This window comes from Rhagoletis pomonella, unplaced genomic scaffold, assembly GCF_013731165.1.
Source record: "Rhagoletis pomonella isolate Grant_MI unplaced genomic scaffold, Rhpom_1.0 Rhpom_scaffold_00004, whole genome shotgun sequence".
Lineage (NCBI taxonomy): Eukaryota > Metazoa > Arthropoda > Insecta > Diptera > Tephritidae > Rhagoletis > Rhagoletis pomonella.
This window is the reverse complement of record NW_023458558.1, coordinates 44,783,210-44,805,178: the sequence shown is the minus strand read 5'-3', so window position 1 is coordinate 44,805,178 and position 21,969 is coordinate 44,783,210. Positions and strand designations below refer to the sequence as shown.

The 21,969-nt window shown below is 38.0% G+C and overlaps 3 protein-coding genes across 3 annotated transcripts; 2 read left to right on the top strand and 1 right to left on the bottom strand.

Moving 5' to 3' along the window:
* LOC118737618 (MKI67 FHA domain-interacting nucleolar phosphoprotein) lies at positions 1 to 1,802 on the top strand (the record flags this gene model as incomplete). The annotated part of the gene is given in 3 exon segments (XM_036468238.1): positions 1 to 312; positions 526 to 864; positions 926 to 1,802. Coding segments are annotated over 3 exon segments (1,230 nt in total). The 3' UTR covers positions 1,733 to 1,802.
* A 25-nt stretch (positions 1,803 to 1,827) lies between these two features.
* LOC118738238 (homeobox protein lin-39) lies at positions 1,828 to 8,759 on the bottom strand. Its single transcript, XM_036469164.1, has 3 exons — positions 8,231 to 8,759; positions 1,998 to 2,179; positions 1,828 to 1,935 (listed from the first exon to the last, which is right to left on the bottom strand). The coding sequence occupies exons 1-3, from the start codon at positions 8,694 to 8,696 to the stop codon at positions 1,828 to 1,830; spliced, it is 756 nt and encodes a 251-aa protein (XP_036325057.1). The 5' UTR covers positions 8,697 to 8,759.
* Positions 8,760 to 18,681: 9,922 nt separating this feature from the next.
* Positions 18,682 to 21,949, top strand: LOC118737616 (bromodomain-containing protein 8). Its single transcript, XM_036468237.1, has 2 exons — positions 18,682 to 20,839; positions 20,917 to 21,949. Exons 1-2 carry the CDS (start codon positions 18,763 to 18,765, stop codon positions 21,867 to 21,869), a joined length of 3,030 nt encoding a protein of 1,009 aa, XP_036324130.1. The 5' UTR covers positions 18,682 to 18,762; the 3' UTR covers positions 21,870 to 21,949.
* The last annotated feature ends 20 nt before the right edge of the window (positions 21,950 to 21,969 follow it).

Here is a 21,969-nt window from a genome sequence, read left to right as displayed (position 1 = left end):
TAAATATTTTTACAATTCATCGATTAATGAAACACAAAACTGCGATAAAGTTAAATCGTTAATTGGGCAAAAACAATCGATAAATTTCAGCAAATGATTAATCGCTGCCATTTCTTATGGTGATTTTAAAGGCGGCAAAGAAGAAGAATTCTATACCATAAGATTTATCCGCACGTGTATATTTAATTTGAAGTTTTTATTCTATCAGATTAATAAATCTTTGTAGTAATGCCTCCAGTACGCAAAGCCAAGCCAGAAAACCGTCAAATTTCTAAGGAATCTCTGGAGACTACTGCAGTCGTTTCAGGGCAGGTAAGTTGAAAATGTGCTGGACTCTAGAAAAGTGATGTTGACATGTGCATTGATATTTTTTAGTGTTTGGCTGAAAACTGTGTTATTGTAAATTTGTGTAAGCCAAAAAATCTAAAGCTTTATAAAATGTCTATACATATTGAGTGTCTTCCATAAATAAATATAAAAAATCAAATGTTCCATACATAAAATAACTGTTCCATATACTTACAGTTAGACAAGAAAATCAAGAAACAGCAACAAAGGAATGATGATAAGCGCGGGATTGTCTTTGTTAAGCATCTTCCTCATGGATTCTTCGAAGAACAATTGAAGAACTATTTTGAACAGTTCGGTGCAGTTTCACGCGTACGGCTTGGACGTTCACGTCGTACTGGTGGCAGCAAAGGCTATGCCTTTGTGGAATTTGAGTATCCGGAAGTAGCAGAGGTGGCTGCTGAGACTATGGATAATTACCTTATGTTTAAGAAAGTGGTTAAAGCCTCTTATATTCCTCCAGAAAAACAGTTATTCAACTACTTTAAAACGTCTGTGCGCAAAGTAACAAATAAGGTAATGCAAACAAAATAACGCTTACTCCCATTATTAACTCGGGTTTCTTGTAAAATTATAGGCTGGCAAAGATTTATATGTATCTCATAAAACAGCTGCAATACAACGCAAAGTAAAGCAAATGAATAATTGGTCCAACAAGAGTTATCAAAATCGCGCGTTAAAAAAATTGGAAAAGGTGAAAAAACTAAACCGAAAGTATGCGCATTTGGGCATTGATTTTTCAAAGATACTTGTTGAACCGAGTAAATTAGATCAAGATGATAAGACAGAAGTTGCAGAAGCTAATGAAGAAGGTCCCAAAACAAAAACGCGTGAAAACAACTTAAAAAGAGGTGTTGCTGAGGAAAATAAAAAATCAAAAAAGTCAAAGAAAGATATAGAACTGCAGGATCTACTTGGCAATACAATAAATGATGATGATTCGGGGGACGAAGACTACATTGCTCCACCCCATATTGATGATGAAAGTAAGGATGAAGATGAGAACAGTGAAGAAGCTGACAATGATATTGCCACATCAAGTTCCGATGCGGAAACGTACGGTTTTAGTGAGGATTCTGATGATGAAGAAGACGCTGGGCTGACACAAATACGAAAAAAATCTAAAAAGGCTAGTATTTCTCTTGGTCAGTCAGTAAAAGCACCAAAAGTGGATCGCTTCGAACAGTTAATTAAAAGAAAGCCACACACTGGAGGTGTGAAGAAAACCAAGAAGGCAATTAAGCCAACTATTGTAAAGAAATCTTCTAAAAGTAATTTTCAAATGACAGCGGCGAAGGAAATGCTAAAAACAATGCCGGCGAAAAAATCTAAATCATTGGGTTTAAAAGCCAAGTCGGCAAAAATACAAAAGAATAGAAAATAGTGATGTTCTTACATGTACATACGTGTTACGTTTTTCATATAAATTTATACATATAATATTAAAAATCTAATATATAATTTGTTTTAAACTTTAAATCAATACTTGATATTTGTGTGAGGGGACTCTGCCGTGAATTGCGCCTCTTGAGACTCCAGTTTTATGCGCTTCCACTTCATGCGCCTGTTTTGAAACCACACCTTGACCTAAAAAAGACAATTTTTTACTCTACAAACTTCTATTAAATTTTGGAAGTGTTTCTATTTACCTGGCGCTCTGTCAAGTCTAAAGCAACAGCTATTTCATATCTCCTGAGGCGAGTTAAATAGTTGGAGTGCACAAATTCGGCTTCCAACTCTCTTATTTGCTCTTTGGTAAACGCTGTTCTCTCTTTTCGGTTTCCTACATGAGGAGCATTAAAACTTGTAGCTATCTCATTCAATTTAGCATCTAAAAGAAAATAAATCGGAGCTTAATTAGATAAAATAAAAATGTGATACCTTATAATATATGATTAAATGTTTAGGTTAAATTTAAATGTTTTTCGCAGTGTAAAAACATTGAAAGTCAAAGTATAAAATTACTTAAAAAAAAAAAAAATAATTTTTAAGTTATTTGTAACTGCGAGCAACTACGAGTATTATTTAAATGAATGTGACTGGAGGAACCAAATATAGTAAAATTGTAAATCACAAACTTGTAGGTCATTCAATTTCCTACAAAAAGGTTCTAGAACACCAAATCGCTAGTATCTATTATTCTTGAGACATTGGGCTTTGAAGTTAAGGTAGTGTGGAATTTTCATTTATTATTGAGCTAAATTGTGATAATTATTGATCAGCTTCTCAAGAAACCTCGATATTAGCGATTTAGTTAGTGTTCTACAAGTGTGTGATTTTTAATTTTTCTGTACCTCTTGTTATTTACGAGATAGGGCAAAAAACGGGGATTTCATGAAAATATTGGGTTTAGTGACCCGTACTAAATCGCTGTTGGGAACTTGAGTTACGCCGCAATGCACACCTTTGTAGAACGTAGGTGGTAATTCCGAGGTATTCTCACACTAACTAGGTTTAGATCCAATCATTGGATCATGAAGAAATTAACGACATGCTTAAATTTGTATATGAGAATTGGAGTCGGTTTTGTTTTTTGCTTGAAAATTACTTGTTTTACCAAAATTCAAAGAACTAAAATAACCATTAAATAGATCTTTGTAAAATAGATTTTTTTCGACGAAGTATAATGGTCTAATTTGGATTCTTATTTTTCCTGTAAAATTTGATCGTATATTAGATATATTTTTTCCAGGGCTGTGCGATTAATTGATTACCCAAAATTTTAATTAATCATAAAGTAAATAACTCAATTATTCGATTAATTGGAAATTATGATTACTCAAAAGTTCAGTTACTCGAGTAATCAAGATTTTTGATTAACCAAAAAAAAAATATTTGAGTAATTTGCTTTATGATTAATCAACATTTCGAGTAAAGTGAGTAATCAACATTTCAACTCTTTACATATGTATAAAGTAATTAAAGTTCCTTGATACTTTGAAAACAACGTTTCTGTTTTCAAAAATTAAAACGAAAATTTTTTTTCATATACAGAATGTAAAAAAGAAAATAAGCATTTTCCAAAGCAAACTGTTTTAACGAGCAAAATTATTTTTTTTGAGTAATCATATTTCAAGTACCTCGATTAATCATCGTTTTGAGTAATCAAAATCTTGATTACTCGAGTAATTGATTAACCGAATAATTGATTAACCAACTTGCTCGAATAATCGCACAGCCCTAATTTTTACGATCATTTTTAACCGTTTTAACTGAGATTTACCGGTTATAGTGTAACCGAAAAAAATGTAATAAAAAATTATGGGTCCGCCATTGCCTTTTTACGGGTTTTCGGGAGCTATAAAAAATAGTTGATGGGCCGTTCCATTGTAACTAGTGGGACATTTTACTCCAGAATGTGATCAATTGTGAATTTTAAGTACGTCGTCGGAACTTACACAACAGCAAAAGATGTTTTTTAACATCTACATTTTTATAAATTAAAGCTGGGAGTTCTATCCGGATATTCGATTGTCTAATTAAAACTTCGAATACCAGGATATTATTCGGATATCCGGATAACAAAATAAATGGATATTAACCGAATACCCGCATAGCAAAATTAACAGATATTAACTGGATATCCAGAAAACAAACGAGAACGGATAATAAGGCATTTATCCGGATTTTATCCGTACACACGAATATCCAAATATGCGGATAGTCACAGCCCGAGTAGAAATAACAATAAAGAAGTTGCCTGTAGGCTACTTATTATGAAAGTCATTCTTCGAAAAATTTGTGGTGGAAATCTTCACTTTTTCAGTTCGCGGCCGTGGTTTAAATTAAGTTTAAACGCCCGATCTGGCTGGTTTAAGGCCGCTTGTTCAATGTCTGATTAGCACTAATCGGAGGACTCGGACTTAATCCGGATCAACCGCAGTTAATTCCCGAGTTGATCCGGATCAACGCTGCCGTCTGTTTATGCTTTTATATGCATGATGTTGAAAACGTCGATAATGATGTTTCACCGGCAAGTAGTGATAACCAGACATTGAACAACTGGCCCTTAAACTAAGATCAGCCAGTCAAATGTTACCCCGCTGTTCAATTTAGGGCCTGTTGCTCAAAGCCTGGTTGACACTTGTCATCGGTTAACATCGTTATCAACGTTTTCGACTCCATGCATATGACACGGTGCCAGTAACGTCGTAACGATATTTAACCGGGGATTAGTGTCAACCAGGGTTTGAGCAACCGGCCCTTAAACTCAGTTTACTTAATCTAAGTTTAAACTGGCACTAAATAATTGGTCCTTAGTCGACTGAATACAGCAAATGTATACCATCTCACTGCATACTGAGGTCAAACCACTAAAGGCCGGCTGTTCAATGTCTGGTTATCACTACCTCCCAGTTAAACATCATTATCGACGTTTTCGACATCATGTTATATGTTTCTTAATGCCTGGTTAACACTAACTACAGGTTAAACATTTATATTGACGCTATCGACTCCCTGTTGGAGCCGATCAAGTCGATAACGATGTTTAACCTGCAGTTAGTGTTGACCAGATATTGAGAAAGTGGCCCTAAGGGCCGGTTGTTCAATGTCTGGTTAACACAAATCGGAGGTAGAAGCTCTGAGTTAAATACAAAGATTAGTGTTAACCAGACATTGAGTAACCGGCCCTTAATTTACTATTTTTGTTGATTCGAGATTTTTACAAATGTATCCACACGTTTGTTAGTTTTATACAGAAAATAGTTTTTGCACTGAGATTCACTTTCCCATGGAACCTCCCACAGCTTAAAATTATTGTAACCAATAGAGGTATGCTGAAAAAAAAAACTAAACGGAAGTTCACAAAAGTTGATATAAAACTATTCCTCGATTTAAATACATATCGATGGCTGAGTGGAAGATCGACCTATCTCGGCAGCCAGTTCGAAAACGCTTTATCTCAAAAAACTTTTCAAGAACGCCCTACTTCAGAATTTAATTGAAAAACATCCTATCTCAGCTGTCGATTCAAAAACGCCCTATATCATCGACAGCCTAACCCCGTCAGTGTGAAACTTTAACCCAAACTAAACCTTTTATCGTCATGGGCCGTTTTCTCCTGATACCACAGTCAAGGAATTCGTGGGGATTGCAACACTGTCTGACTTCTAAAGTTATAGATCTAGTGAAGCACAACAAATATGCATACTTACAATTTTGAATACCCTCTCAAATCTGGACTTAGGGTCTAAAAACGCGTTTTTCATAGGTTGTTTATCTGATGAAAAATGTTTACAGTGCGTACACGATAACCGCAACCCTCAATACGTGCAATACCTTGATTAATGCAAGTCCCTAAAGCAAAACATTGTAACAATTATAAGTCCAACTTCAAAACAATTTAACAATTTAGGTATTGGAACCTACAACATTCTTTTTTTATGCATGCCACACACACAAAATTTGAATTTTTTGCCTTCTTTGACTTACCGGTATTCTGGAAAAACTAAAAAGTGATGTTTCAGTTAAAGGTATATGTGACCCGCTCAAAAAAAAACAAATACACTGTTATCAGAATTAGTCGAAATGAAAGCAAAAGTAATAACAAAAAAAATATAGAAGCCGAACTTTGGAAACGGCAAACTTTAAAACAGTGTGAGTACTAAAAAAGGATTTACACAAATGGTTTTGCTTTAAGAGCAAGTACAATTTGTGAAAGCTAAAGTCCGGATGGTTCCGGGCGCAGAAGGCCAGGAAGGTAGGAAAAACTTTTAATTGCCATTCACCTAGGAGTGACCACAAGTGATTATTGTGCGTACGGTTCAAATCGCAGCTCCTTACGTCCGGATATTTATATCCATGAATCCTCTGGGTAGTTACCAAACAGCCGTTTGGAAGCGAGCTAAAGTGAGAAGGCGTAAAACTTCCCGTGTGCTGGGTTTGGGTCCCGCCACGTTAAAACCCCGCCCAATGAAAAACAACAAGAAGCCTCGGATGAGATCCCCCCTTTTTTTGATGACGACTACGTCAAACGTATAGAAGACTATGACTTAAGGGTATGCACCTGGAATATCCGGACCCTTAATGGGGAAAAAGCCGCTGCCCGGCTGGTTGATGTCTTCGGGAAGACAAAGGCTGACATCACCGCCATCCAAGAAATGCGATGGACGGGTCAGGGAAAAGTAAGCGTGAAGCCTTGCGACGTCTACTACAGTTGCCACGTAAAGGTAGGAGAGAGACTCCGTCGCCGAGTACTGGCGTTCACCCCGGTGGACGAACGTCTAGCCACAATCCGCATCAAAGCTAGATTCTTCAACATCTCGCTCATCTACGCCCATGCGCCGACAGAAGAGAAGGATAAGGCATCCAAGGATCTCTTCTATGAGCGCTTGGAGCACACGTATGAGCGCTGCCCCCGCCACGATATCAAAATCGTGCTTGGCGACTTCAATGCAAGGGTGGGCAAGGAAGGGATCTTTGGAACCACCGTCGGAAAATTCAGCCTCCACGACGAAACATCCGACAACGGACTGAGGCTGATCGACTTCGGTGGGGTCTGAAACATGGTAATATGTAGTACTAGGTTCCAGCATAAGAAGATACACCAAGATACATGGCTGTCTCCAGATCGAAAACGAGAAACCAAATCGACCATGTTGTGAAAAAAAATTGCACCCAACAATGCAAGGAAAGCTTAATGTTGAAATGCTGCAATCACAACAGATAGCTAATTTATTCGCCACTCTTCTCTCACACCTGCTCTCTAAGAGCACTCTTCAACAAACCGACATACGCGAGCAGTAGAACCACATTTCCCGCTCATTAAGTACCGCCGCCGAAAAAGTACTCGGATTTCAGCGAGCCCGAAAGAACAACTGGTGCGATGCCAAGTGTCAAGAAGCTACAGAGAAAAAATAACTGAAGAGGGAAGCGAGACGTATTTGTTCGTTTACGCAGGGCTTCAGTCTTTTACACGACACACTCGATGAAATAGTTTTTCGCCTTTCTTGTCGATTCCAGTCGTCGGGCATGCACCTTCTTGTCATCGTACTTGAATAGCTCGGCTAACAAGCCGTCAGCTCAGCATAATCGCTATTCGTACCTCGTCATAGTCAGGCGCTGGGACATCGAAAATGGTGCGAGTCGACGTTTGGCCCTCGGAGTGTAGGTATGTACATATGTACAAAGACATTCTGCCTTATCCTGAGTTTCGCCTGAAAAAAAAAATCCAACCGAAAATTTGTCACCATGGAAACCAAGTGAACCGGTTCGGGGAAAGTGAAACTCATGAAAAGGCTGATTAGTTTTTGACTGGCCAACAGTCACACACAATATGTTCCGATGTTTCGTACTACGCAAAGCAAAGTTGGAATTATCTTTATGGCGCATATGACAAACGAGAAACATAAAGATTCCGTCATTTATGAGATTCATATCCTTTCTAGCCTGGCTTGCATATAGCATAGTTTAGTTCAATTAAGCGGGGAATCAATTAAGGGGGCAAGGTTCAAGGGACAATACTGTATTGCCTCTCTACATCGTGAATGTAAGCAAAATAAAATAAAAAAGCTGATAAATTTCAAATTTTATTTTAATTCACTTCACTATTTTTTTAACTTATTTTCATTCTTTTTAACCGACTTCCAAAAAAGGAGGAGGTTATCAGTTCGTCGGAATATTTTTTTTTTTTTTTATGTATGTTACCGCATAACTTTGGACCACGTCAACCGATTCTTCTTGCATCGGAAAGGTAGTGTCTCAGAGGTGGTCCCATACTAATCTGGTTGAGATCCGATCAGTGGATCATGAGATATATATATATATATATATTTTTTTTTATATATGGGAGTTGAAGTCGGTTTTTTTTTGCTAAAAATTACTTGTTAATTTATCTTATTATAACCCACAGTTGGGTCCAACTTTAGACCTTTTCGCATACCTTCAAATCGGGTTTTATAAACTGTATTATTGCCACATTTATGAAATGTTGACTTTAGAAGATCGTCGTGTTTAATATCAAGAGAAGAGTTATTTTTCTTATCATTCCACTCATCACCAGTATCATCCGGACTCAGTTTTTTTATTTCGTTACGATTTGAATGAAAATTGTGCAAATTGCTTATAGACGATTGATCTACTAAGGCGGTCTTGTTATGCCATAATGCCGAAACTTTCGGCTCAGCCAAGTTGTTGGTTATACGCGAATATTCGTAACTTTCACTAAAACAGTCAAAACAATTACGGATTTTGTACGAATCTTGAATACCGTTATTATTGTCGTAGTAATGCGGTTGATTAGTTTTACTATTAAAGTTGTAAGCACTACAATCATAAAATGCTTCCATGTCGGAAATAAAATCGATATGGGTAAACGATCGCGTCGCTAATGAGTGATTAATATTCATGACAAAATCTATGTTTTCCGACGATCTAAGTTTAACTAAAGGCTTCTTGGAATCAATGAGGAGTTCGAAGTGAATTTGATCTTAAAAAAAACTTTTCGCACATACAAATTCTGCCCACTCCCCATTGGTTGATCGACGATATTTAACTCGACGTTGATTGGTTACATAGTTGTATGTACATATTCATAAAAAATTTTCTATACATTCATATGTATGTACATACACTTATATAGATATGTACATCATTCAGTCGCATAATAAAAAAGTATGACAGTCCATATGGTTTAACACTTATGAGCCTAATTATGTGTGGTCGCGATGTGTTTACGTATCTACTCATATCGTCGTTTAAACTACAAAACCGCGTATCGTGGCTCTGCAAAACCTCGTAACTGACATTTGTGAAAAAATAAAAATAATAGTATTTGCTCCAGTGGCGGATCCAGCGGGGGTTTTTGGGGGTTAAACTACGTGTCAGTCAGTGGCGTACCCAAGGGGGGTGTTTCAATACATATACGCTATATTATACATACATATGCGCCATATTAAAACACCCCCCGTGGGTCCGCCACTGACTGACACGTAGTTTAACCCCCAAAATCCCCCAGCTGGATCCGCCACTGATTTGCTCACCGGAGGCTCCTGACTTCAAGCTCTTATCCATTCGATACTTAGACATAAGAAGAAGAAATAGCTAGGGATAAAGGAGAAAACCGTTTTGATATAAGACAAGTTTTACTCTCTCCTATAAAATTTTGGCATCGTCATATACGAGGTTTTGCATTTTCTTGATACGCGGTTTTGTACTTTAAACAACGATATATATTTACATACGGACATGTGTATTTGTGTATGGATGTGCATACTTATTATGTCAATTCCGGTCATAATTTATGAACTGTTGTGACAACACTTTAGCACTTTGTTTTGCTTAGCCATTATGAGGAGATGAAAAGGAAGTTGTGACAAAAAATTCAAGTGCATTGTGGCAGTGGGAGATGCGCTGCAATGCAATGCAATTGCCTAATAAGAATATGATTGTACATAGATAGGTACAAATAGATGATGTTGCACATGTACATACAATACATAAATACATACTAGGGCTGGGACTCACGGTACGACTAACCGGTTAATATTCGTTCATTTTACTATCCCGATATTCTAAATAGTATTTGAACGGATGCATCGAGCTCGGTATTCGGTAACTCGGTGTTCGGTAATTTTTTCAAATGTATTTGGTTTGTGTAAAATAGTGTTAAACAAACAAAATAGTGTTACACAAACCAAATATATGGGAATGAGAAACATGAGTATGCAGTCTTATAGCTCATTCAAATTTAATCTAATATGATAAGTGCAAATTTGAATTACATATCGGTTCCTAATGGTGGAAAGGTGGCAAGTCCTTTTTTCAAAATTTAGTTTTTGATGCAGAATGGCAGGTAATTCGTGCCTCCTGAACAATTTCAAAATATAGACTTGGCACCTTTTCACCCTTAGATGACGGTGTCTTAAAATCCGCACCGATTTTAGATTTTTTTGTTGGCGGTTATATGCATTTTCTTCCATATAAAAACATTTAAAGCCTTTTTATAACAGTTGGCCTTTCACTTTGAACTGGTCGTGGTTTCCGGTTCGATTTTAGCATTTCAAAATAAAAATGGTTCAGTTCGAAGCCCGAAAAAGCGACGGTTCGGTTCAAAACCGGTTTTTTTGTATCCTGCTAAATACAATATTAACTGCCGGTTTCACCAGCAATTCAAGCGGAAAATGATGTTTTCCCCTGTTGTCAGTTTACATATTAAACTCAAATAAAAATAATAATTTTTCACTTAAATTGTTTTCGAACAATAATTGCTTCATTGTTAATTTTTGGATTCGAATATTCGGATATCTATACCCTGTCCCGATATCAAAACACTATTTGGATATCCGACTATTCATATAGCACTCCCAGCCCTAATATGCACATATGTATGTATGTATATACATTCATATGTACCACGTGGCATAAATATATTTGTATATGGCTGTGTTCAATCTGAGCTAGTTATTCCGCTTACAAAGCAATTCATTTATCAACATTTGTAATCTTTTTATTGCTTTCATAATTCTATTTTGCCTAAGCATAGATGATGGCTTTGATGACTATAATCGTTTACTCCTACGTACATATGTACATACATACTGTGTATGTGTTTGGAGAAATTTAATGAGAGTTTTCATATTTAAGAATATCGTTTCCGGAATATGTTTACTTTGGTGGAAAAGATGGAGATGTACAAAAACTTGACATTTTATCCAAATTACTTGGGCCCTTTATAGGTCGGTTTAAAAACAACACGCCGACGGGGACCACATTTACCAAACAGTTCTGCTAGGCACAAATTCGTCTGTAGGTATTGGGGATACTACGAATATTTGCATTCGTATTCGGTCAAAGTTTGCCATGTTTTTTTTATGCGGAAAACTATTTTTCGTAGAAATGTTATTGAATCCTTGAAAGTCTATCAGCATTATCATGAGTTTCATCTTCCCCGAACTGGTTCACTTTTCGTTTCCGTATTAATTTTTTTGTGTAAATTTTTTGGCTTTGTATTAGGGCAATACTCATGATAAGGCTGAATATTTTTCAATCGGTAAACTCTGTTTCTCTTCAGTAGTATTTGAAGAATAATACCCAATTATGTATTAAACAATTTTTTAATATTAACGACTTTTTACCAGTCCCCCATTGACTTTTTTGGTGTTTTGGATATCCATACAAAATAGTTTATGTATATAAAAAATATTTAAATAAATAACAACGTTTTATTCCTTGAAGTCTCCTAAAGAAAAACAAAGTTTGTCGATTGGAAAGTACAGATGTATTAGGATTCCATACCAATTATATGAAAAATTTGTTTTTCTCCCATATAAAATCCATGGGACACTTTAAGGCTTTTACATGAAATGGAAAATACATTTAAGCAATAGCATTTAACAAGGGGGGTTTGCATTTTTTATTTTATAGCTTATTTGATTTTATGTTAGTTATCAAGAACTATTTTTCAGATGTATCTAGGTATAGATTGTTTGTACCGTTATGACCAAAGAAATGATGGAGCTCCAGCGATTAGTGGTGAATCCCACGAAAACCAAGCGTTCTTAAAATTGGATTTTTCATGCCACTTATGTATGTGCACTGTACTGCACATTGCTTTAACTCAGTTGCAGGGCTGATGAACTGGCTAGGCAGGGCATCTCCGAGGCCACCACCTCGCACAAGGAGGGCATAGGAGTTCCGTTGGTAACCTGCGGCCTGCTCCTGGACAGATGGGTTTACAGTCGGCTCTGCGAGTGCTGGGAAAAAACCCCGACATGCAAAGTAATAAGGTTTTTCTGGCCGTTTGTGGACAGCGGGTGGTCAAGGGAGCTACTGCAGCTGGCTAGGCGCCAGCTCTTGATTCTTACATATGTTTTGATCGGACATTTTCCTATGGGAATCCACGCTAGATTAAGGTTTCAGCACCTCGGTGCGAATTTCATCAACGCTCCCGAGGGGCTCCCCGGAGTGGACATCAGCTGTCTGCGGAAATTTGTTGTGAGCAGTTACCGTTCTAAATTTGTGTAATGTGGTATCACAATGGACAATTAAATGTCTAAGTGGGTCACCTTCGTGGGTCTGTCACCATAACCTAATCTAACCTATAGTACCCAGTGAGAGTTTTGAGGTCTTCTCTGCCTAAGTTGAGTAGTTTCATTGAAGCTTCTTTTGAAGGCCAGATAAATCCTTTGGCTTGTCTCCCTTTGTCTAGGCAGTAATTTATGATATCTTTTATGTGTGCTTTGGGGAGCCCACAAAAGGGTTATGGACCATTAAATACTGCGGTAGTCCCTTATTTTGCTACCCGGCAGATAATTTCAGGAGTTAAAAACGAAAGGCCTTCCTGAGGGTTAGGAGGCGTTCCACTCTACATTCCTTTCTCCTTTCTTCTTTGTATGGATTGGCACAACTTGAAGGGCTTCTTCTTTCGCTATCCATAGAACGCCTTCCAGAAGGGCTTTTATAGGACGTACTTTAGAAGGCCTTTTGGAGGAGTCCTTTTAAAGGTGCTTCTTCAATTTATAAAAATCATACATCTTTGAAGTATTTTCTTAAGGTTTATATCAAATTTGTGTTATTGTAACTTAAAATGTTTATTGAAATTCATTTGTAATGCTAAATAATATGCATTCGCGTAAATTGTAAACGAATAAGCCCTTATAGAAGACATGCAAGGAAGCACTTTTTTCAGCCCTTCTTGGGTGGACCTCTTAGAATTGCTTCACTTAAGAAGGCCTACGTAAATTATCTTCTGGGTAGGCAGTCAGTCTTCTCGTTGCAATCAAGTCCTTTATGTCCTGGTACCCACCCTAATTAAATAGTATTTTTGGCTCCAAGAGCGTTAAGGACAATCATATGCTAGCTGGAAATTTATGTTGTGGGACTTCAGTACTAGTAGGCTTGCCCGACTGTCCGACATAATGCAGATATATTTCGAGGATGTGCCTCGTCTAAGGCATTATCGGCCACAAATTTCTATTGCATGAACTTTCGCTTTAAAGATGGTTGGGTTAGCCCAAATATGCCAGCGCCAGTTTCACGATTATCAAGTTTAGATCCATTTGTGTTTGGATGCATGGGTTCCCTGCATTCCAGCAATTAAGCATTTTGACAGAGAAGACTCGATTACGCCATCCACAATATTTTTGCGCAGAAACCCTTTCCGCCGTCGCCTGCTACGCTAACCACAGTATTTTGGAGCAGAAAACCTTTCCGCGTTGGCAGCCTTCAGCCGAGCTTTGAAAAAATAACCCGCATCAATCCAATTCCGGCTACGCTGACCACAGTAAACTAACCATCATCATTACAACTCCGACTATTCATTTTGATCACAGGTGTATCTCGGGGCGCACGACCGAAGATCCGACGTTTTGGAAATGGCAAATGAAGTGGCAACCTTTTCTTCGCGCTTCGTCGGATTGGAAAGAGAGTTGACTTGCAAAGAGTTTGCTAGCTCCGCTAGAAAGATTGCAGCTCTTGAGATACTCTTAAGTTCATTGACCAGATTTCAACGCCTCTATTGAGATCTCTGATACGGTGACCCCTCACGTCTGCGAGTCCCGTCGTCTCTGCGGTTCCGTGGAACCATCCCAGTTGGCCTTCCATGTGATAAAATCCCCCGGCTAATCTGGTTGCCGTCCAATGCAGTTTATCTGATCCCCACTGGCTATTCTTATGTCTGGCGAGCTGTAACAGTCGCCCACGACCCTGCTGGTAGCATCTTCGTTTATAGTGCAAAACGTGCAGTCGTTCAATTTGCTCAGCGAGCATTGTACCCCGCTCGTTGAACTCGACCTGATTCTGAAGGCCCGACTCAGTGTGGACCTGGGTCTCCTGCATCGCCGTGAGTGAGATTTTATTTCTCTACATGAAACCGACTATCTCAGCGGTCTTATTTAGTAAGCCATCGCAGTTAAACTCCAATAAAGTTGGTTGCGGTCTGGTGATACTTACGCGTGGGGTAATTGAGTACTGGGGCGCTGCCTGTGCTGCTTGTTGTGCCTGATGAGTGGGTCTCTCACCGGGTTGTCTTGCCTCTGGTGTTAATACCGATGGTTGAGTTAGTACTGACGTCAGCGTTTTTTTTTTTGAAGCAAGTTAAAAGAAGCAACGGCAGAACCGGTTCCGAGTTGAATACTTTCAGAGCTGGAGAGTCGGTGTCCATTCGAACGACATGGCCAAGCCAGCGGAGCCGCTGTTTTTCAATTCGCTGCACTATGTCCATGTCGTTGAAAAGCTCATATAGCTCATCGTTCCATCGTTTGCGGTACTTGCCGTCGCCAACGCCATATAGTCTGCTGCTCAAGGTAGGGTAATGTTTAAGCTGTGTGGCCTTAAAGTACGTCTTTCGATCAGGGTTTGAAAATGCTGTAATATTTTTATTTAATTTGCTTTTGCTGTGCTTTGACTTCGGCATGTATGATATCGAAAGCAAAGCAAAAGCAATTCAGAAAAAAACAAATGCTTTGGCCGCCGTTTTGCTATGAAATTTCGAAAGCAAATTGTGGAAGCACAAAGACAGCGCAGCAGCAGCAAATCAACAGCAGCTTGACTATAAATTTGCTGCGATGCATCGAATTGGCAGAAATAGCAGTTCGAATCAAAATCGAAAATTTCAATGCTAAGCAAAAGAAATAAAATTATAGTTTAAAAAACTAAAACCTCCCTATTATAATTGCCATTCGTACTGTCATCAGTATGTAACTTGAGAATAGAAATCGCTGCATCTTTTAGGCGCATCAATATTACATACTTACATCCCGAGCTAATAAAAGGAAGGTAAAAATCAAGGCGAATTTATCTAAGGTGATAGCAGGAGTACAAAAACAAAAACTTACATGTATTTTGTTTTTGTTTTGGCGGCTTAAACTGTCAAAATCTGTGAGAGTGTGTGTGGAAATTCAAACACAATTTTTCAATTTGACATAAGAATCCGTGAGGCGAAACACATACACAAAATCAGCTGATCTAGTAACACCACCTTATATAAATTCGCCTTGGTAAAAATAGTAATAGGAGTGTTCCTTATCTCCCAGAAATAGTCAGAAAAAGTCCGAAGTAGTCAGATTTAGTCCAAAAAGCGTTCCCTAACTCGGAAATTACAGCAAAAATGAGAGAGCAACACTCGGTGAGAGTGACTCTCATCAGTCCGAAGTAGTCAGATCTAGTCAGAAGAATTTTTTCTGGCAAAATCCTGAAAAGTGTCAAACTCAACTGAATTTAAATTAACGGAAATTGAAGAATACGCAAAAAGTGAGAATAATCTAAAAAGTAAAAAAAATTGAATTTAAATTGGAAGGAGGCAATAAATAATTGATATAGTAAGTGTTTATTGTGCTTATGCTTGTGTGAATGTGTTTTGTACATATATTTCCATTCTTATTTGACGTTAGTTTTGTTGTTGCAATTCTTTGGACTAAAAATTTGGTTTTTTGCGTTTCTTTACTTTTCCTGTTATTCTCTTTTAGTGTGCGCATTTTGCTTACGCTCTGGCATTTTGACACTTTTCAGATTTTAGTCCAAAAAGATAAGGAATGAACCTAATGCTGTTGCTGCTTTGCTGACAGTTTTTCAAACCCTGCTTTCGATTAGGCGACTTTGAAATGTTTTCGCAAAGTATATTTTTATAACCAACGAAATTTTCTGGAGTGTTGCTTTGTCGTTCAAACTTGAAAAAATAGGGACATAAGCTGAAATTAGTCAAGAACGTAAACCTACCGGTACGTAAACCCGAGTCAGCTGACACGATCTGTCTTACCAAAGCGCCATGTAAATGAAAACTCAACACCGCAGAATTTTTCTGTAGTTGTAGCCCGTAGCGCAGAAATCTGCGGAATTTAGATTTTTTCCGTGTCAGCTGATTTCTCCTTCTTTAGATGGTTGCCACTTCGTCAGTTTTGCAGATGGTAAAAAAGTTATAAGTTCCTATTCGAAATATGTTTAAAATATTTGAAATTTACTATTAAATAAGGTTTTTGTTGAAAACTAAGTAGTTTATATTTAGTTACAATCTATTATAGCACGAAAAATAGTGGCTGAAAGGGCAAGTTTATGAAAAGGCAAGAATGATAGAATACAAGATTGCGCCGTCCTGGGCGTTGACATTTGTGTACCACAAGTAAACAACGAATAGAGCGAAAAGAAGAACGAGTTGAAACTGCCAAAGCAGTTCACTTTACAGCGAAAAACGTGTTTTAATTTTGCTAAATGCGAAAATATTGCATTTTTCACCTAATCTATTAGAGAACAGTGAACATTTTAGTGCACTCCATTGCTTTGCAATTGAGGCTGCTTCAACAAACGTTTTAGTACACTCCATTGCTTTGCAATTAAGGCTGCTGCAGAAAACTGCAGCAGCATCTCTGCGGGATTGATTAGTTAACTTGCTAATGGAGGCTGCGTGGAGCAGAAACAAAATCATTGTGAGGAATTGCTGTTAATATAATAATAGAGAAATATTTCGGGAACGGCTTTGCCGTGCCCTATGTACACAAAATGCAGCGATTCGTCCCAGCGCTACACTTGCATCTACGCTTCTTGCATCTTGACGGCTGTCGCAATTTAACACACATCACTTCATTGTATTAGTTTTTACGCAGTCTTCAACTCAAAAATCACTCACAAATTGCAAATTAACACAATTTAAACTGATTTTTCACTTATAATTCATATTTCTCTTTCGCTGATTTGTAAACAAAGGTTTATTTACAAGTTACCACAACTGTCAAAATCGGCAAAACCAAAGTAGCGGTACCACTGACGGCGCCACCTTTGTTCGCTGCACCGTGATGAAAAGGCATTGAAGAGTGGCAACAGTGTAGTAAGCAACACTGAGGGCTCCAGTAATCGACAAAATTCTGCGTATACAGACTGCGTTTAAGTATACGTTCTGCGTTCTCGACTAATTTCAGCTATAAGCTGAAATTAGTCAAGAGCGTAAACCTACCGGTACGTAAACCCGAGTCAGCTGACACGATCTGTCTTACCAAAGCGCCATGTAAATGAAAACTCAGCACCGCAGAATTTTTCTGTAGTTGTAGCCCGTAGCGCAGAAATCTGCGGAATTTAGATTTTTCCGTGTCAGCTGATTTCTCCTTCTTTAGATGGTTGCCACTTCGTCAGTTTTACTGATGGTAAAAAAGATATAAGTTCCTACTCAAAATATGTTTAAAATATTTGAAATTTACTATTGAATAAGGTTTTTGCTGTAAACTAAGTAGTTTATATCTAGCTAAAATCTATTATAGCACGAAAAATTGTAGTTGAAAGGGTAAGTTTATGAAAAGGCATTGATGAGAGGCAACAGTGTAGTAAGCAACACTGAGGGCTCCAGTAATCGACAAAATTCTGCGTATACAGACTGCGTTTAAGTATACGTTCCGCGTTCTCGACTAATTTCAGCTATAGATATAAAATAAAAACACTCTCACCTTTTCACTTACTCTCTAGTGAAATACAAAACTTTGACAATCGCAACTGATGAAACAACACCACCTTATATGAATACGCCTTGGTATAAATACAAGCCAGTGACGCGAACAAAAAAATTTGCCGCCGCATGATTCAATAATAGAAACGGGGAAAAAATTATATAAAATGAAAAGAGATGGAATATGGAGAGGAAGGAGGCAGGAAGAGATGTCGAGACGTTTAGTATTTATTGGCAAGATGAGGCATTAGTTTGTCCTTAAAACGATTTGTTACTTGGCGTACAGTTTAGTTTGACAAAAAAAAAACAGTATACGTTTATAGTTACTTTCAAAATTGTTATATAACTTATGCAATCTGTATAATTCACTTTGAAATTCTATGCTTAATCGATTGACAATATCCAAAATATTTGACAAAAAAAATTTACTTTCATTGGTGCGGAATACATTTTCGACCATAGCTCGCGCTTGGTTCGCGCCGTCATCGAAACAGGATATGAAAAATAATTGCGACGCGCTCCACTGGGATAGTAATGTAGTAATCAACAGCTTGCTTCAGCGATAACCAGCGAACGTTTGACACTCGATTAATTTTATGATTTTAGCACCAACGTAGTTTTGAAACTCGACAAATTCAACCCTTTTAGCACTATATGCGAAGAAATTTTAAACATCTCTGCTAGTCTTTCGATTTATACGGGAATTTTTTATACGATGGCTAAAGTATTACAATTTAAAAAGAAGTGTCCTCCAAAATTCATTGAAAAGCGTACCACTCTTGATCCACTTGGATCAAAACGGTCTCACTGGCCCGTTTACAGAAAAAATCGAATATTTATACATCGCGTGGAAAATTTTCGATACATCGAAGCAAAACATCGATATTTTCGAAGCATCGATGGTTTTTCAAAATACCTAATGGTAACTGTAATTGGTTATTTAAACAAGAAGAAGAACTGATTAACTCTGATCCTGAAGATTTGTGTTTTTGTTTTATTGAAAAAAAAGCATTAATATTCCTGCAAAAAAAGCTAAAAAAAAATTTGTTATGGCATCTATAGTGCAGGACCGCCTGCCGCTGAATCGAATGCCTTTAGATAAGTGGACAACGAGGGAGCAGCTTTGTTTGGCATCTGCGGTTTCTTGCAGTGGTGATCAGAATTGGATGTCGGTAAGTCGCAATCTGAAAGCCGTGTGTGCAAATGAAACCAACTCTCGTCCTGACGACTGGTTCTCACATAAAAATTGTGCGCTTCAATATGGCGATTTGTTGGAAAATGTCGAAACGCCTAAGCGCAAAAAGCGGACAAGCGAGAGTGGGAGTGGAGTTTCTTCGCCAACTACTGTGGCGACTCCAACTGACACCATATTGCGACGTCTAAATGAAGAACGCATTCAAGAGTTAAAAGCGGAGATACGCAAGGAGCAGGAAGAATTCGCACAAATTTACAGGGAACTTAAATCTTTGCAATCGGGAAACCTCAACGAGGACCAGTTACTTAAGATGTGGATCGGCATTGAAAAACAACAAGAAGAAAAACGAATTGAAGAAATGAAATTAGAGAATATAATGCGTGAAAGAGAACAACAACGGTTAGAGATGCAACGCAATTGGCGCACTTTAACTCCAGCTCCAACGCCTATAGAATCACCAACTCAGACCAGCAACACTGATACGTCATATGTGGATATGGATGTGGAAGAGGTATTCGGTGAGCCGAACCCTCAACATGGAGCTATAGTAGACTCTAATCAACTGCCGCCAAAAATGTCGGCCAACCAACCAGCTACATCACCTTTACTATCTTCTCTGTTAAAGACACCTTCAACTACCAATATCGCAGCGGCCTTATTAGCCCCTAATAATCCTACCGGTACATCGAACAACTCTGCAAGATCATCTGCGCCAACAATAACTACTCTATTAACATCTGGCTCTATTCCAAATAAAAACCAACCCGCTATTACATTAAAAGCAAATATACCTCCGCAGAAAGCTGCACAGATACTATCAAGTCCGATTAGCGGACCACCGGCAATAACTTGTTTGCCTGCTGCAAATAGTGCAGCACAAAATTTATTAAGCCCTTCACAGGCTGCTCCGACTCTGTCCATGTTACTAGAAAAAAATAAAGTATCGTCAAATGCAATGGCAAATATTGAAGATCGTAATGATGCATTTACAAAAAAAGCTGTCGATGCTACAATGCAGTCCCAATTAGAGGAAATCCCAAAAGAAGCATTCAATGACAACAAGGGTGAAATTCCCATGGATCTTGACGAAGATATTGTTACACATATTTCTGAAACTAGCGTAAATATAATGAGCATAAATGACTCTGATGAACCTGACCCTAACGAAGAACAACAATTACTGGAGGTTTTTAAGAACATTGGAAACATTGATGAATTAGATATAGACGTAGCGGCTGTTATAGATGATGAGGAGGTGGATTTTCTCAAAGATATGGGTGCTGATTCACCAAATGAGAACACGAACGTTGATTTTGATCGTAAAGATGAGTCTGATATTGTACCAACGAAAGAAGAAAATGTTAAAGAAAATAATGGAAAGGAAGTTGTTATTAACCTTGAAGAGACTGATAAACCTTCCCCTGATTTAGCTATACTAAACAAAGCGGAGGAGCCAAATACGACTGCAACCAGTGGAGATAATAAACTCCGAAAAATAGACATAACTTCTAGCGACGACTCAAATGACAATATACCATTAGCAGCCGTTGCTTCTCTTGAGCAAAAGACAGCACATGACAAAGTCATTTCAAAGGAAAGCACAGATACAACGGTAGAAAACGTTGATTTCGAAAAAAGCAAAACTCAAGAAGAGCAGACGCCCAACACATTCTTAAATTCATTCGAAGAAGATAAAGAACATGACAAGTTAGAGAAGCAACTAGCTGACTTAGTGGGGGAAAACGATATAGATGAAACGAAAAACTTAGACGAAGTAGGAAATTCACCAGGAAGTGAAAATTCAGATGTAATAGTTATTCCCGAGGATGACTCTAGTGGATATAAAGCAGGGCATATGAAGGAGAAGTTAACAGTGGATGCAGAAGCAGCGAAAATCAAACGAGATTTGGAGTCGGATGTGGGCACTGCAGGTAGTTCAATACAGATTAGGAAATTTATTATCATTGAGCTTTATAATGCGTTGTTCATTAACAATTTTTGCTTCTAGAAGTCTGTAAGGACGCCCGTGGACATGACGTGGAAAGCTCAGGAGTGGATGATGCTATTAACAGCACAAACCAAGATGCGATTGTAAAAATTACACCTACTATTTCAATCGCCGATACGGATGATGACTCGTCGACCACAGATATTAGTATCGTCACAAGAAAGGAGGATAAATCAGGAAATAATAATAGTTCAATCAAACATAGTGCACCACAAGCGCGTAAAGGCTTACATGAAACGATTCGGCAAGACCAACAAAGTAAAACTGACGATGAATCTACCACACAACTCTCTTCATCTTCATCATCATCTGTTAATCTGGCGCGTCCGCCGCTTTTACGAAAACTACGTGATCGAGATCGCTCTGAAAGTCCTATGATAGACGGTGATCCACACACACCACACACTGTCATAGACAATTTAAACAGCCAACGGTTACGACGACGTTATTCCTCGACGCCCATCAGCGAGAGCATTCCCAATTCACCTGTCTCAAGCGATCGTGAACGGGATGAATTAGAAACTCGCGTTTCTAAAAAATCACTCCTAGGTATTTTTCATGCGCTTCAGTACAGCAAAAATGCCAGTAACCTGCAGCGGGCATTTCACGAAGATTTTAAATTTGATGATATCTGTCTGCGACCAATGGATATGCTTTCGATTAGAAAACATATTGAAACTGGGAACATAAGCAATGTGAGTGAATTGCAGCGCGACATTATGTTAATGTGTCAGAATGGATTGATGTTATTTAAGCGCAACACTACGGGCTACAACGCTGCCAATGCGTTCATGCAAGAATGTCAAGCTATTAGAGAATTTGTTGGAATTGCATGTAGCACTGAACATGGTGTGCAAGTTAAGGAAAACAAGGAAGTCACCAAATCACAAAACATAACCTTAACAAGTACGAAATCTCGAAGTAGCTCGAGAAAGAGCCAACGCATCTCATAAGATTGATTTGAAAATTTAAATTAAAAAAAAAATAATACTACTACAATAATACATACTACTTTTTTCTAATAAAATAATAATATATTAGTTTTAATCTGTA